Source organism: Trachinotus anak, unplaced genomic scaffold, assembly GCF_046630095.1.
Source record: "Trachinotus anak isolate AG129_WGS33_773 ecotype Australia unplaced genomic scaffold, CSIRO_AGI_Tana_v1 ptg000023l, whole genome shotgun sequence".
Lineage (NCBI taxonomy): Eukaryota > Metazoa > Chordata > Actinopteri > Carangiformes > Carangidae > Trachinotus > Trachinotus anak.
The window spans coordinates 8,422,203-8,439,131 of record NW_027273874.1 but is presented as its reverse complement, the minus strand read 5'-3'; the positions used below and the strand labels follow the sequence as shown (position 1 = coordinate 8,439,131).

Below are 16,929 nucleotides of genomic sequence, written 5' to 3'. Positions count from 1 at the left end.
CTTTTTGACAGTAACAGGTTTTCTGGTTGAACAACATTTGCACAGAACACCTGTGCAGAGGTGAACCTGATGGAGGGAGGAGTCATGTCTTATGAAGAACAACAGGGACACAGTGTGGAGGTGTTGTCTGAGCTGTCATGTGGGTTTAGTGGATGGGTTACTGTGCTTTACTGTAACTGAGGAATGTGTCTGTGACAGTCAGCCATAATTGGATCACCTTGGGGATGCACTCCCAGAAGATAAAAGCCCGTCCAGCTCTTCCATCTCTAACTTGGGCTCATTCCTGCAAATGTTTGTTAAAGGGTCTTTGAACACAGTTTCAGATTCATGAAACCTTTATTCAGTTTGTGAAAACTCACACAAAATTGCGATTTGACCGCTTGTTTTTTTTTTTTCCATCCAGACCACACTGCTCTGGAAAAGCACTATACTTGGACTTGATCTTTTTTAAAGTTTCATGTCTCCAGACATGTTTTTGTGATCACAGTCAGGGTCAAAATAATGTCAGTGTTATCTCAAAATCTATTGCCAATAGTTTTTTATTATTAAAAAGAAGAAAAAATTAAAGTAAAAAAACTACTTTTTTACTGTGTCAGTGTCTAGAGCGGCGCATTGGTCAGTGTTTTCTTATTATACTTAAAAACTGTCTGCTGTTGTTCCAGCTTCCATTGGGATTTATATTAGCAATAGAAGCTGTGTTTGCACTAAGCAACAGCAGCATTTAAACATACATGATAAAAACAAGGCAGAAGATGACAAAAAAGATAGAAATGGGGATGGGGGTAGGTGGTGGGGGTATAATCAGGGACAAGGACACTGGCCTGAGGTCCAAAGTCCAGAACTATCCTCCTTAAAACAACCCATGGCACAGTGTGCAGAGCGAACCCAGCTACTACTGACATGTTGACTCATTACGGGCTGAAAAACAGCTGTAACAACATGAATCCATAACATTTTTAACATAAATATCAATTCTGTGTTGTCTCAACTTTAAATTTAAACTAAGCTAAAATAAGCAGGTCCATCGTCATTGTCAATGTGTGTAAGGTTGTGGCTGCTTGTTCCACTGAGCTGAAGTCCTGATACTCCAACTAAAGCAGCTGGGTTTCCTCACTTTCCAAAGGTCATTCCCTCAGAACCACTTAGTGTTAAGAAAAGTGATTAGGCAAATCAAACTGTTTTTCCAAAATTATAGTCTTTTAGCACAACATTTCAAGATAGCACTGTCCAGTGAAACAATAAGAAGGAAGACACCCACTTGATGTGTCAGCCTCAGACTGCTACAGCCTCATATTAGCTTCATCGTACACTTGGCCAAGTGAGTTTTGTTTTAGGACATACTTGCAAAAATGTTAACCTATACTTTTAAGTTAATGTGCCACTTCAAGTGGCTTCCACAATACTGCTGTATGTTTATACAGTTCGGTTATTAGAATAGGTTTAGACATGGGAGTTCAGATGTCAGTTTGGCCTACAGTCCAGAAAGTTTGTTTTGGACATGGAGAGTTACATTGTTAGGTTTGATCAGTAGAGCAAAACACAACAAGTCCCTCATCAGATGTGCCAAGAATCACATGAGATATGATCAGATTGAGATTTAGGTTGTTCCTCCAGTTACCAACCACCCCTCACTCCTGCCTCCTACTGGTCTGATCATGGAATAACATTCTTCATTGCCAATCTATTAAAACTGCCACGACTGTGGCTGCCACATTGAGTCATTATAGTCAACAGAATTTTTATACACACAGTTGTCTGTACTTTTCATGTGACACAATCAGACAATGCAGAACATTTTTGTGAGAGTACACACTGTAGCTAACCATTTATGGAGCTCACACAAGCTGAAATATACAAAATATACAAAAAGGAGACTAGCTGGTGCTTTAAAGTGTATACTTTATACTTCAGTAGATTAAAGGAGGAGGCATTAATTCCATCAAGCAAGACTGTCATCAATTAAACAATCTATTGGTATATTATGATACATGTATATGAAACTATCTGAAGACCACCAGAAACATGTTTAGACAAGCAGAGACGGCACCGTTGAGCGATGTTGCTCTGTCAGTGGCCCGTGACAGGGCCAGATGAAGATCGAGCAGGAGCACTCGTGGATGGTGCAGGACCAGATGTGGTGGTCGAATGTCGAGATGTCGTAGTGGCAAGGCCAGATATGTATGTGGGAGGGTAATAATATGTGGTAACATCAAGGCCAGTCGTAGATGTGGGAAGGCCAGCTGATGTTGATTGTGAGCCAGATGTAGATTTAGTGGGCACAGATGTTGTAGAGACAGGGCCAGATATTGTTGTAGGAGGGCCAGATGTGGCATTACGAAGGCCAGACGTAGATGTGGGAAGGCCAGATGTGCTAGATGTTATGGTGATAGGGCCAGATGTTGTAGATGATGAAGCTGTAGTAAGAGGAACTGATGTTGAAGTTGGAGGGGCAGAAGAAGATCTGAGTGGGCCAGATGTGGAGGTGAGAGGAGTAGATGTTGTACTGTGATAGCCAGATGTTGATGTGGTTGGTAAGGAGGATGGGCAATGGCAGTTTTGAATGTCTGGGTAAAACTCAGTGACAGTTGTGTGGAGAGGACACTGCGATTCAGGGAACACTTTAACTTCTGTGTTCGATGTCCTCAGTTTGTTATGGAGTTCTGCCAGGGTCTTAGTCTGCAGATGTTTGTTACCAGATTCATCCGGAACATTGTCTCCCCAGTGCGCACTTGCTAGCCACATCTTCAAGTTGGAGCTGTAGCAGCAGAACGCTGACCAGAGCATGGAGGGAATATTAATCCTGTTACTGAGGCTGCTGGCGCTGGGTTGTGCTCCGGTCACCACAAAGCCTTCAGTGACACCATTGCTGTTGATGCAGTATGTGTCCATTACACATTTGATGCAGATCTCCATTCTCCTCCAGCTTCCCTGGTTGAATGAGTGTGCTTGTGGGACAGTGTTGGTCAGGGTGAAGGTAGCGATTTTGTCGGTTTTACTGAATGCATAAGAGCTTGGGAATAAATGGCCCCTGTCAAAAGCTCTGTTGTTTCTGTAATCGACATCCCCAGCCTGGTAGTTGTAGATCTTCCCTTTAACTACATTCCTCATGTTGTCCTCATGTTCATTCTCAAGCTATAAGAGTTGGAAGGTGCAGGTAGAGCATTAGTAAGTAAACTAAATGTACAGTAAAACTAAATCATAATGCTGTATGGATTGTTAAGCCCCTTCAGACAAATTTGTGATTTGTGATGTTGGGCTATATAAATAAAGCTATGTCCAGTAGCTAATAGTAGGGCTATGAATGAAATATTGTGGTAGTTAATTCTGTCTTTTATGTGTCAAAAAGAAAAACCCACCTGTGGCTCTATCCTCCAGCGTTTTCTCGGTCTCCCTCTGTCCTTTTCTCCCCTGTACTTGTTTGCAGAAAACACTGGAATCTTGTTCTTGATGTCGTAGAGCGTCACAAACCTTCGTGTGTTGTTGTAAGTCTGGCAAATGGGTTTGTATCGGTTCTGGTTCAGGATATTCCCGTCCTCCAAGATCCCTGGGACCTGTGGTGGAGTGTCCTTCAGAAGAAACTGGTCACAGTCTGACATGGATTTCACCACTTCAGATACTGCGGGAATGACGGACAGGAGGAGGACGACAGTGGTGAGCAGGAAACGCTGTGTCTTCAGCGAGGTCATCTTCGTAGGAAGAGTGAGCTTAAGTCAGAAAAGAAAACAAAGAATGTTAGAATTATGTTCTGTTGCAATCACACACAATATAGTTTTAGATGAAGTGAAAGTGAGTTTGGATAGTGTTGTCTTGTCTTTAAAGCTTTTCCCAAACCAAAAACACAAAAGGAATGCAATACGTGCTCATTATCTGCATATCTGCTCTAACATCCTGCAAACGTTAGCATGTCCGGCTAACTAGGTTACTCAAACTATTACCTGGGTTACTTCCAAGGCCAAGATGCATTTCATGAGATACCTATAGCTTGTGTGGTTCGAGGTTTTGTTTGTCTGTTCGTTTTAAAAAGTACCTTTTATGACAAGCATAGCCACTGTGTAGTGGCTGTTAGCAGCTCTGTACTCCATCTGCTGTCTTGCCAATGTTACCTGAAATAGCATTATGTTTGCCAAACACTTTTTTCTCTTGTAATCTAAGAGGATGACAAAGGAATAAGTAAGCAAGCTAGTTTTTCCTTAGCACGCTTTTGGAACTAGCTACCAGCTATACACCACAATATAAATGATGTGACTTTATTTACATGTCTTCTATGAGTCAGTGCTCCCTTTCTGCTAAGAGCTGTCAGCTTTAGCCTCAGTCTTTTAGTACAATATCATATATGTAGTCATCAAGTGTGTATTTCAGATGTTTAAGATTCTTTTTTGAAAATACATCAGTGTGAAACATTAAAAGCTAAACCACAGCAAGCATTTTCAACCAACTCATGAAGCTAACATTAGCTAGCTTTATTTGCTAGCTAGCTCCAGCTGATAAAATCTATTGACAGTGGTCATTTCAGCCAGCAAAACTGCAAGCAGCTGAAAATGAGAGGCCCCAGTTTTTGAATTTTTGAATGGAACGAATGGAATCAGACATAGCAACTGTAACTAAGTGGGGCGGGGCTTATCTAACTAAATAAGCCCCGCCCCACAAATTACTTCACAAGATGGAGGTTTCGTACAGATTAATGGTGTCAGAACTCATCCCCCATTTACTGTAGTGCACTGTATTTACTGTCCACAATGGAGTGAAAAAAAAGTTGTGTTCATGGCATATACACTATTTTTCTGCTAACAATCCCACAATGGAGCTGCATTTTAGAGCGGTGAATGAGGAAGTGGTTTCAGGCAAAGCCTAGAAAGACTTGATAGTTATGTAATAATAGTTATGAATCATCTCCATTCAGTTAAAATAACATTACTATTTAATGTTGTGTCTCAACAAACTAAAACGACCAACCAACTGATTCATTTAATGTAATCCAAGGAAAACATTATAGAACAAAAAACCAATGTGATAAACAAAACTGTTTCTGTTGGTTTCAAATGTATCCACAAGTATCTTTTTCTTTCTAAACTCCATTATTTATGGAGACGTTTCCACATATATTTGTAAATTAAACTCTTCGGACCCAAATAGCTATAGCCTTTCTGAGCATATTTCAAAAATTTGTTTGTATTGAGTAGGCAGTTTTTTCACATACAGAAGCATTGAAAGTTTTATTCAATTAAAAATCTAACAAGCACAAACTGTAGAAAAAAAACCCCAAAAAACTTTTACTTCATATTTATATAAAAATAGCAGCTGTGTACTCGCTGAAATTGTAATGTCAAATGTGAATAAAGAATCAAAACAGATAATAAAGTTAAATATAAATCCCAAGGAAAACTTACCACCTTCCAGAAAATCAGTCAAATACTGTCATCGTGTCAATACAGCACTGGAAACCAGACGTGTTTCCTCAAATATAAAAGGCAAGTGTGAAGGAAGTCTGAATTATACTGTGCATTCAGCAGTTTATGACCACGGTGAAGAGGAGGTCTAACTGTCATACATACATGATTGGCCTCAGTCGTGCCTTGTGTCACATCCACACAGTTCCTCAGGTCAGTTCAAACTGACTGAAGATACTCAAAGACACTTTACATAAAAACAGACTGAATTTTACGAGCCAAACTAAATCAAGAATTTGTTTACACTCATGGATAAAACCTCTTTGAACACATGGTCCTAAGTTGAAACCTACAACCAGTCAGAGATCCTCTGACTGGTTGTCACCTGATAATGGTGTTTTATCTTGCACCATTATCAGGTGGTATTATATGTCATAGACTTGTCTCATCAATCAAACAGTACTATTCTTTTTCTTGAGAATGTAATCAAGAGTTGTATGACGCCCAAATCCTTAAATTCCTGCAATAAATTAATATTAACAAACAGGATGTTATACAATTACATGAAGTAGATTTTTGCTGTTATGTTTTCCACGTTGCAGTCAGTTCAACCTAAAACAAATCTGAGCAGAAGTTTGTGTTTATGAACGTAACTTCGTTTTCACCACTGTCAGTCCAGCTGTTCAGTGTTGTGAGCTGTGCTGGTTGAGCAAACTCGAGGCAACTTGATGAAATAAGCAAATGTGACTGGTGGATGAGTGGACTGCAGCAGGTGTGATTGGTGCTTCCTCTCCACCTGATTGGACAGCTGCAGACAGGCAAAGTGCCGTTACACTGTGTTCGTCATGTCCTCTTTCCTGTGCAGTAAATCAGACAGTGACTGCCATACCGCCCGCAAGGATGGCAGGTTACCAAAGCAATGGCCATGGTGCAGGAGTTAGGGTCCAACATGGCTGTCAGGATGGTGGAAGTTGCTTGTTTGGTCAGCTGGTCAGGTCGGGGGAGGGGTGTCACCTTCCAGAGAGTCAGAGATCATTACGCAGAGCTGAGAGAACGACGGACGCTCCTCCGGTCTCTGCAGACAGGGAGAGAAAGCAGCTGTGAATTCAGATGTTATCATTTCATGATTTTTTTTTTTATGTTTATAGATAAAACTAAAACAGGGACAAGGATGGTTTCTCTTGGCTCTCACCTCACGCCAACAGAGCTGCATGATGTCATAGATGGTGGACGTGGCCATTTTGGGCCTGTACAGGCGGTGGCCCTTGGTTACCAAGGTAACAACCTCGTGGTTCTGATGCTGTTCAAACGGCATACGACCCTCGGTGAACACCTCCCACATCAATACACCTGGATACACAACAGACATGAAAGCAGAGAATGGCTTTATAAGAGTAGACATGACACATGTTGAAACACTCGTCTGGCAGAATGTGTGAAGTGTGCCCCCACCACTCAGGCTAGATTCAGATTACATCCCTGTTTATGTAATTAGACTCATGTAAAATATTAACCACTCGTGTGAAATTTCGTCATAATTGCTGTGAGAAATCTTGAGTAATGGCTAAAAAGTGTTTTGCGAGGTCACACTGACCTTGATGTTTGACCTTTGACCACCAAAGTCTAATGAGTTCGTCTTTGAGTCCAAGTGAATGTCTGTGCCAAATTTGAAGAAGTTCCGTCAAGGAACTACTGAGATATCGAGTCCACAAGAATGGGGGTACATACAAACGGACGGAAATTTGTGCATTGATAAAATCAAAATGTGACGAAAGTGCAATGGAAACTGAATAAATTGTGACGTACATGAAGCTGGTGGCTTAAATGTCACTAAAGCTTCAACTGAAGGGACAAGAACATCAGATCTGTGTGGAGCGATGAGGAAACTGAGCCTTCCTCACATTTATACAATCAGCATTTTTCTTTTTTTGACAATTTTCTGTAAATTCAGTTAAAATTTCCCTACATTTGGACGGAGACCTGGGTGTTGAGGCCGATAGAACCTGATGATCTTATCACTGATACTTTCAATTTCTTTTATGATTATACTTAATGTGACCAAACTAATGTTCTGATGATTCATTGACAGTAAAGTGAGCTCACCATAGGACCAGACGTCCGACATGCTGCTGTATTTGCAGAAGTTAAAGACTTCAGGAGGCGACCACTTCACAGGAAACTTGGCGCCTGATGAGCTGGTGTACTGGTTGTCTAACACGTATCTACATAAAACACATTTCAGATGAGACAACACACCAGACTGCAGTCTTTCTGCCTGCTGACTCACTGTAATTCAATCTAAATAAATGACAACATAGTGTTAATGTGTAGGAATGAAAATCGTACCTGGCCATGCCGAAGTCAGACACCTTCACTACCAGAGCCTCATTCACCAAACAGTTTCTGGCAGCCTTCAGAGGAGGTGGAGGAAAGAAAGAGAAAGATACAGAAGGGAATTAAATAAGACTGAACAGAATAATAACTAGAAGCATTCAGAGAGTGCAGACCACCGCAAAGGTCAGTGTCAAACAATATACACCAGACTTCATAAAACAAAAAAAATCAAATTCCTAGTAATTATACCCCATCCCTCCACCAAGTGTGGTGCAAATTGGTTCAATGCTTTTTTGCGTAATCCTGCAGACAAATACACTGATGGGTGAATCACAAACTGCAATAAAAAGTGCTCATTCATCGCTAAATTTCACATTTATTTCAAAGCCATCATACAAGTCTGCTTTTCAGCTGCAAGCAGCAACACGGGAGGAAACCAGCCAGTTTCAATGGCAGTAGACATTTTCACTACATGCCTCCACATAAACCAAGTCATTGAAAAGGTCCTGAGTTCTGTGATAAAAAGTTCTTGTGGTGGAAACAGAATCCCGTCAGGATGAAAACACAGATCCTGTACCGGATTGATAAAAACTTGACCTTACCAGATCTCTGTGGATGAAACCGTTGGCCTCCAGGTGCTCCATGCCCTCGCTGACGTCCAGGCAGATACTCAGCAAAGACCCCAGGGTGAAGTTGCCTCGCCGCTGCCGGACGAAGTTCAGCAGGCAGCCCTGCTCCATGAACTCTGTGACGATGTAGATGGGTCGCTGCTGGCTGCACACTCCGTACAGCTGCACCAGTTTAGGGTGAGAGAGTTTCCTGGAGAAAACAAGAGAGTTGTCTATATGAAACGAGAGAGTAGGTCATCAATCAACAGTGTCTTCAGTCTGTTGTTGTGACATTGTTCTAAAGCAGTTTCATCTCTGAACCCTTCATAATTTGAGACACTGGTGTATCATAATGAGTTCTACTGTACATTGTTGCAATGTGATTTTATAATTTGTGTCATCTACAGGCCACCGTAGCTCCAGGGACAAGAGGAAGTACGTGTTTTTGCAGTTCCTACAGGTCTCCAATAGAGGGCAGCAGAGGTTAAAGATGAGTCACACAGACGTCTACTACTCTCTTGTCATCTCCTTCCTTACATCATGACCTTGGCCTCCTCGATGAAGTCCTCCTCGTACATGGCTCCTTCCTTGATGGCCTTGATGGCCACTTTGTGCTGAGCCCTCCACTTTCCAAGCCGCACCAGACCGAATTGACCGCTGCCCAGCTCCTTCATGAAGGTCAGCTCACTGGGGTTGATCTCCCACTTCTCTGGAGGGGAGAAAGAAAGAGAGAAGAGGAAGGTAAGAAGAAAGTAAAGACAAAGAGCTTTGTTCATGTTAGACATTGTTTGAATTGTCTGTTAGGACTCACCGTAGCTGAAACCAGCGGTGGACGGGGCAGACTTGTCCTGTTTTCCGACAGGATACCTCAACCTGGCTACAAGACCTGCGACAGACAGACAGAGAGATACTGAGTTTCATCTAACAACATTAACAGTGTGTTCAGAATTTTTCTCATCCACTGTAGCTGCTTGTTTATTTACATGAGTATACAGCCAGCATCAACAAAAGACCACCACGACCTATGGACGATTCAAATTAAAGGGAAAATGAAAAATGACCAAACCAAAAAGACAACCTATTTTCACGATGAACTACTCAGGGCAGTCGGTACATTACTAATCCTGCTCTCCTGCTCTGCTGGTCCATGAACTTGAGTTACATATACGCATACTTTTCAAGAGTTGAAATTTCAGTTTCCATTTTCAGTGGTCATTTCTCAATATCCACTTGTTATTTTGATGTAAAATTAAAATTTTAATTTCCCTTCCTTATGGCCTGATTATTGAGTAGTACAATATAACAATAGTTTTTGCCATTTTCTCCTTTACTTTTCTATTTTCCCCTTTAATTTTAATTCTGGGTAATAAGCATCTTCTGTATATAGTAACCTGCACTGATCTGAGTGGATTAAAATTTCTGTGTCTTTTGTTATACCACAGAAAATCTATTCAAAACAAGTTTACTTTTAATATCTAGATAGCTACCAAGTTAGCTAGTTACAGTGCTGAAGTTAAGTACTACATCGGTTACATAGATAGTGCTTTGTTTACCTGCTGCATTGTGTTTGTGGTACTCGATCAGGTCGGGGATGGAGCTGAACAAGTGTTTCTCAGCCAGGTAAAACTGTTTAGGCAAACCCTGTGTCTGCTTAATGTGGTAATGTTTTATAGCTGCACCTCCCTCCCTGCAAACACACACAAAGCATTAAAACAACGTCCACAACGCTAAATATTTGATAGTTTTTGTCTTTAAACAGACATACTGTGCAATCCCATTACCCAGCTGCAGACTTGGCATAGAGAGAGACGGTGTAGGTTCCTGGAGTGCTGGAGTCTCTGACAATGAAGCCTCCTTCCTTGTCCTGCAGGGGGCGACACGAAGACACGATACCAGATATGAAACCAGATACAACTTTTTTTGTTTCTTAAATTCTGCCTTTATTGGACAGTTGATGTTAAAGATTCAAACAGGAAATAAGGGATGAGGGAGTAATAACAAAAGAGGAAACACAGAAAGGAGAAGAGGAAGGAGAACACATGGAGGAAAAAGGGGTCAATGAAGGAAACAAGAGTGAAGAAAAAATGTCAAATCATTATGAAGACATAAAACAGAAAGTAAAGAGAGAAACATGAAAAGACTCACCTCCTCCCTGAGCAGCTCCTCCGCCTTGTTCCTGTTGACCTGTTTACTGTACCAACTAAAATCAAACAAATAGATAAACACCCTTTACAATGATATCTTCATAGTTCTCTTAAGATCTCTATATTATAAATTCACTGAATCCAAATGTCTCCTGCAATGAGATGGGCCATCATACCTCAGGGAGAGGAAGTCACATCACCAGTTTGTGATAAAATTATATCAAAAATGTGTGTTTTCAAATAACTATGGCACATTTTTGCTATAAAACAGATGAAGTGTATCTAATTTATCAGTAGTTTGACATGACCTAACCCTGCAGTATGTGCACCTGAAGCCTTGCAGACTTGATAAATTGTGGATTAGGACATTCCTCATCCCTTCGTGCATAAATTCTGGGAGTCAAAGTCCAGACGTTTGGATTCAGTCAGTATCAGTTGTTACACTAACATGTAGAAAGTCCTGAAACCTCATAGTGGCAGCTGGTGATGATCTACAGTGAAATGATTAACACACTCACCCAAACTGCACCAGGTTTCCAGATTTCTTCTCGGTTACATAGTTACTTGGGATGTAGCCTTCCTCACTGTGAAACACACACACACCAATCACCAAAACACACAAGAACACACAAGGAAACAAACACAGAAGCAGGTTAGCATATCGAAACACAGAAAAACAGTAGCTCCGCTGATACTAGGACTGAAATGAATCAGTTAGCAACACTAAGTCTGAATCCCATGTAATTAAAATATATGAAAATAGCTATAGCATTACTGCCTTTGAAGAGTTAAATGCTAACTTTAGCATGCTAACATGCTGACGTTTAGGTATAATGTTTACCATGTTTACCATCTGAGCGTGTTAGCATGCTGACATTAGCTAATTAACAATAAACACAAAGTACCACTAAGGCTGATGGGAATGTCTTTTAGTTTCAGCAATTTCAAATTATTTACTGTTAATATCACTTGATTTAGTTACTCCTATTATTCTATGATGCTTTTATATTTGAAACTACCGTTCACATATTGCTTTGGTGGCTGCAAAGGAAGGAAGTATAATGTTGCTGTGGACTACACCTTTAGCCTCGTGTTTACATTTTGGCATATCTGCAATAATAAGAATGCAGATAAAGATAAAGAATGCAGAATTAGCTATTCTCAGTTCCTGTTCGTGATGTACTCATGCATGTACAGATAACTATCACTGGATTACTTTATGACTTGTGAAAAGCTAAAAATGTGATGATTCTCAGGCAGGTTCAGGAGTTATAAGGAGCATCATTTTTCCTGTGATTACAAAATTGGGAAATCTGGAATAGTACGTCCTTAGAAAATGTATAACACACTGAATCTAAAAATATGGGTGTCATGAGTTCTTAAAGTGATTTTTGTCGCAAATTGCAGCAGTTGGACAGTTATAGATTAAAATAACCTTAATTACCTTCATGAACTGTGTCAAAGCCGCTGCTGCTGCTTTAAGTGTTGACCTTGCTGATAACCAGAGGAAATCAGAAGCCAGACCAAAATATCTTACTTCCTGTTGTTTTGTAGAACACCTGTCTCTTTAATCTCACACAGTATTTTTGCCTCACATTTCTCACTCCACACCCCCCTGGGGAGGCACACCTCACAGTTTCAAAACCTCATAGTATTTCAGAAAGTTATCAATTTGTTGTACAGTTCATGCTGAGGGGACCATGAATGTCTGCTACAAATTTCATTGTTAAAAATACTTGTAATGATAGTAATGATAATACACACTCACCCATACTTGTTGCGCGCCTTGTACCAGTTCACGTCACACTTTTCCAGGATGACGTACTCGTTGCCTTTGACCAGACTAAGGTCGTGGGACTCGGCGCCCGGGAAGTCGTATAGAGCCACCACCACCTCCTCATCATCATCGTCGTCATCATCATCCCCGTCATCGTCGTCATCACCCGAAGGGGTCGGAGGGAGAGGAGGAGGGGGCCGTCGCTGCTGGATGAGGAGCGGGAGGAGACTGGGTGTGACTGACATGTTAATCATGATGGTGTGTGTGTATGTGATTTTGTGGTTGTGTGGTTAGCGGTTACCCTTACGTCTTTACGTTCCTCTCCAGGAATCGGGGGTAAAGGTTTTCTGGAAACTAGAAAAGAGGAACAGAAACAGTAAGCCAAGCCGAAGGTTTCTCTCTTTATTATCTTATATTATACCTCTACCATTGTATCACTTTGTCCTCTGACCTTTCACGTCTTGCAGCTGGTCGTTTAGACTATTGCCAATCAAGAAGTGAAGCGGCAGCAGCTGCATGTTTGAATGAATCAGCTCACAGCTTCAATTTCATCTTACCAGTGTGACTTCCTGTTTTTCTTTACACTTGGTGACTCAAGTGTTTCAGACGTTACAAGAAAGATCCAAATTAAAAGGAATTCAAATTAATTAATAAATGCAAGACAAAAAAAAGTAAAAGCAGATTATAGCATAAAGAGAAAATAGAAATATATTATTGTACATGAACCATTTCTCTTCAATTGTGTGTTTTACTGAAAATCTACTAAAAATCAAGCATTTTTATATTATTACCTTCCGGATGAAGTAACCAAACACATTTAGACAAGTACCTCAGCCACTATATGTGCAGGTTTGAGGTACTTAACTTTATTTTCTTTCTTTTTTACTCATGTAGTATTTTCATTTCTGCCTTTCCTTCTCCACATTTTAGGGAAAAAATGTACTATTTTGTACTTTTTCTACTGTTTTTTGATGTTGTTGCTTTACTCCACTACATTTATCTGATGGCTGGAGTTACTGGATACTGGTAGCCTGCTTGGCGTAGCAGAACATGTACCAGTTGTCCACCCGGGCAGAACAAGAACTATTGTCACCAACTGCAGTCCAAGATAGTGGAGTTAGAGTCGGCCCAGATCGCAACTCACAAGCATAGGAAGACATACGCATCTGTTTCTTACTGTCTCCAAACGGGTTGTACTCCTCGCAGCCCGGGGCCTGTTTTTCTGCCTGCCGACAGCAGAGCCACGCCCCGTCCTGCCAGAACTGGGGGTGAAACTTCGTCCAGACCACTGGGTTGTCTTTGATCTCTGTACATACACAAACACAAAGGTGAATTTAAAATAGATCATTCATCAAAATTCATAAGGAGTTTGGCGCACATGAACAAAATCATATATATTTTCATATTTCCAGGTCTATGACACAACTGACTTGTTTTCTTTCCCTTACAGAGAGTATTTGTAAAACTGGACATTAGGGGGGTTTTTTATTTTTCAAATTGTCTTTACAGTGTATGGAGGCGTTTCCAAACTTCAGGACGATCCTAATGTGGCAAATTATCATAGAAGAAAAATGGGCTGGCTTTTATTGGGCTGTTTCTGTTGCACTGACAAAATGTCAGCAGCATGGGAAGAACAGGAAATACGCTTCTTAGTCTGACTTCAGCGTTCATGCATTATTAGCTCTGGTGCTAAATTTGAAGTTACACAAGATAAAGAGCCTTAATTAGCTACTTTCTTGTGTTACACATTTGTAGTTGTTCATTACCAAATGAAACCAGATACAAACATGTTTATTCAGAATGGACAGCAGAGATAATGTCATCTGAAAGTGTAAGCCAGACTGAATCTAGAAATGTGCACATTGTGTCTGTGTATTTAAATTAGACTTTTAGAGAGGCTCAGAGCCTCTCTTCTGATTGGTTGACTGCCAATAAAAATACAGCAGATTTCAGGTAAACCTGCAAGGTTGGATGGTGGGTCCAGGTGGGCGGGGCTGGGGGCATGGCTGAGAGAGGTGACTGCTTTGTTGTGACATCACAAAGTTCCAGAAGTCCTGACGGCTGGTTTCAAGGCTCAGTTTCTGAATACAGGCTGTGTGCATTTCTCTGTGGACTGAGGCTTTGATACTGTCACAGTATTAATATAGAACCTAGACCTGCTTTATAACCACAAACACATGGACATCTACCTTTAGACTGTGTGGGACCTTTGAAGTACTTGAATTGCCTAAATTTAGCAAGCAGACCACACAACATCTAACTTCCTGTTTTTAAAACACCTGCATGTACCTGTCTATTACACCTCACACAGTATCTTTGCCTCATGTCTCATTCCACACCCCAGTGTTAAATTAGTTTTATTAAGTTATTATGTAGGCTTTCTGTTATAATTACAATAAAACTATACGTCCAGCAAGGTCAGCGGTAACTGTCTGTCCACCATTTCCCTAGGTGAAATGTCACAGAAATAAGGGGCCAGATTGAACAGTGGAAACAGTGGGGGCTGCGAGGAAAGTTGCAATGTGTGAAAACCAGTTTCAGATGTGTGGTTTAAGTTGTGAAAACATCTTTGCAGCAGCAAAGACTATAAACTCTACATGTAACCAGGTCTACCAGCAGAAGAGATATTTTCTTTATTTCTTCAACCTTCCTGATTAAATAAAATAAATGAACATTTCCAGCTGTGCATGCTCCTCTTCTGTTTTACAGAATAGAAAAGAATAGAAGAGAAACTGACCCTCTTTCAGACTCTGGACCCAGAGACTTCTGCTGTCGTGACTCGGAGCGAAAACGTAGAGCGTGTTGGTGTCATACACCACCTAGACACACACACACACACACACACACACACACACACACACACACACACACACACACACACACATTTTCATTTAACATATCTGTGGGAAAATACAGTTTCAAGATTAGATTTAAAGATCATTTACAGACTACATTTTCCCACCAGTGCCATCTCCTCTTAAACATGTTGAACTTTTTTTTTTCACATAAATTATACTGTTATGTTTATCCAAAATTATATATTCATTTGAGGTAAAACTGACCTCAAATCCCTCGTTACAGGAAAACTGAGAGCGCACGATTTAATACCTGAAAAGGGTATTTGTTCTGGCAGGGAATGATTCCTCCTCCGTTCTTGACGATCTCCACACATCTGACGCGGCTCAGCTCGATCGAGCCTCTTCTGAACTTCTTCTGTTGATCGAGACGATACATCAACAGCAGCTTTTTTACTTTTTTCTATTTCTGTAAATGCAACATTAGCTCTAGACTTCTCCACTGCAATATTTGAACTCTTGTTGTGCTGTTGTGTCACACTTCCTCTGCAGTTTCTCTTACCAGAATGGGTCAAATGTTTATTTAAGGTCTTTGATGAGGAACCTGACACAAACCATCGTTTCCTTCAAACGTATATTTGTTTGATTGTGATAACAGCTCTATACACAGATGTGTGTGTATTCTGTATGTATGCTAAGGTTTTTATCATATACTGAAAAAAAATATGAAATTTTAAATTAAATGTAAAACGCAGTGTTGTTAATTAAAATACGAAATGTTTTTTAGTACTTGTGAATTACAATTCAACACAAAGGTTGTCTTATGCTTCTTGATCTATAATAACTTTAAAAAATGTAATTTTCAACTTAATTTATAAGCAGTTTGGCTACATTTATATAAGAAAATATTTTGATCATTTCGGAAATACACTGATTGATATCACTTTCATATTTGTAAGCTATTTATGAAGTTGGAGCTAGCAGCTGATTATCTTAGCTTAGCATAGGGACTGAAGATAGGGAAGCAGCTAGCCTGGTTCTGTGCAAGGTTCAAAAATATACCTATCAGCACCTCCAAAGCTCATTGATAAACATATTATTTATTGATAGTTTAGCCCGTACAAAAACACAAGTGTAAAATTGATCATTTGTGATTTTACAGTTTATTTCTTTGCAGGAAGCTGTGACTTGCAGCCAGGCAAGCTAAGCTAACTATCTGCATATCATTTCGTTTTCAGTAAGAACTCAAATGAGCATATATTCCAAAATATTGTACTATCCCTTTAAGAATCAACAATAATGTAAACAAATTCATTGCTACAGAGATATTATCAGACATAATTCATGTGCCACAGGTATAAAACACACCTGTTGGTCAACTTCTCATAAAACACGTAAATCCCTGGAATGTAAGTAAAAAACAGGAATAAAAGTGACCTCTGCTTTTCCATCGTAGTACGTCAGCCTGCTCCTGGTGAGGACGAACAGTCTCTCCTTGTAGTTCAGCGGCGACGTCCTCTTCTTCTGCTGTGAACGCTTGATCAGCGTCTCCTCCAATAGCATCTCAGTACTCATCCTGGCCCTGCCCACGCCCTCAGCCCATTGGTGGGTGTCGTCAGAACATGGTGGGGTGGAGCTGAGCTAAGGAGAGATGCAGAATTTAAAACCTTTTTGATGAGTATCTTAACATTTGATACATTAAGTGCATTTTGTTGCTAACACTTACAGGATACACTTTTACTTTAATACAATTTTGAATGCTGGACTTTTACTTGTAATATTGTATTTTTATAGTGAGGTATCGCTACTTTTACTTGTGTGTTACTTGTGTAAATATTTCTTCCACCACTGCTTTTCCCCCCCAGAAAGATCCCCTCAACTCTA

General features: G+C 40.3%; 2 protein-coding genes across 8 annotated transcripts in view; both read right to left on the bottom strand.

Annotated features, from left to right (window-relative positions):
* Positions 1-390: 390 nt before the first annotated feature.
* Positions 391-4,562, bottom strand: LOC139607015 (uncharacterized). The gene is made up of 2 exons (XM_071459563.1): positions 3,357-4,562; positions 391-3,132 (listed from the first exon to the last, which is right to left on the bottom strand). The coding sequence occupies exons 1-2, from the start codon at positions 3,684-3,686 to the stop codon at positions 2,068-2,070; spliced, it is 1,395 nt and encodes a 464-aa protein (XP_071315664.1). The 5' UTR covers positions 3,687-4,562; the 3' UTR covers positions 391-2,067.
* A 390-nt stretch (positions 4,563-4,952) lies between these two features.
* Positions 4,953-16,929, bottom strand: part of tec (tec protein tyrosine kinase) — a 15,244-nt gene continuing 3,267 nt past the window's right edge. For 2 of the 7 annotated variants that reach the window (XM_071459547.1, XM_071459545.1), the window contains 17 exons: positions 16,483-16,686; positions 15,359-15,463; positions 14,988-15,069; positions 13,428-13,556; positions 12,552-12,604; positions 12,242-12,456; positions 10,992-11,057; positions 10,475-10,529; positions 10,111-10,193; positions 9,883-10,016; positions 9,141-9,215; positions 8,867-9,038; positions 8,324-8,540; positions 7,734-7,798; positions 7,491-7,609; positions 6,580-6,737; positions 4,953-6,462 (listed from right to left, as the gene is read on the bottom strand). In XM_071459547.1, the coding sequence (XP_071315648.1) occupies positions 6,379-6,462; positions 6,580-6,737; positions 7,491-7,609; positions 7,734-7,798; positions 8,324-8,540; positions 8,867-9,038; positions 9,141-9,215; positions 9,883-10,016; positions 10,111-10,193; positions 10,475-10,529; positions 10,992-11,057; positions 12,242-12,456; positions 12,552-12,604; positions 13,428-13,556; positions 14,988-15,069; positions 15,359-15,463; positions 16,483-16,620 (1,950 nt within the window). In that variant the 5' untranslated portion in view covers positions 16,621-16,686 and the 3' untranslated portion in view covers positions 4,953-6,378. The remainder of the gene's footprint in view (positions 6,463-6,579; positions 6,738-7,490; positions 7,610-7,733; positions 7,799-8,323; positions 8,541-8,866; positions 9,039-9,140; positions 9,216-9,882; positions 10,017-10,110; positions 10,194-10,474; positions 10,530-10,991; positions 11,058-12,241; positions 12,457-12,551; positions 12,605-13,427; positions 13,557-14,987; positions 15,070-15,358; positions 15,464-16,482; positions 16,687-16,929) is intronic. The other 5 variants (XM_071459552.1, XM_071459551.1, XM_071459549.1 and 2 more) reach the window with 4 other exon arrangements.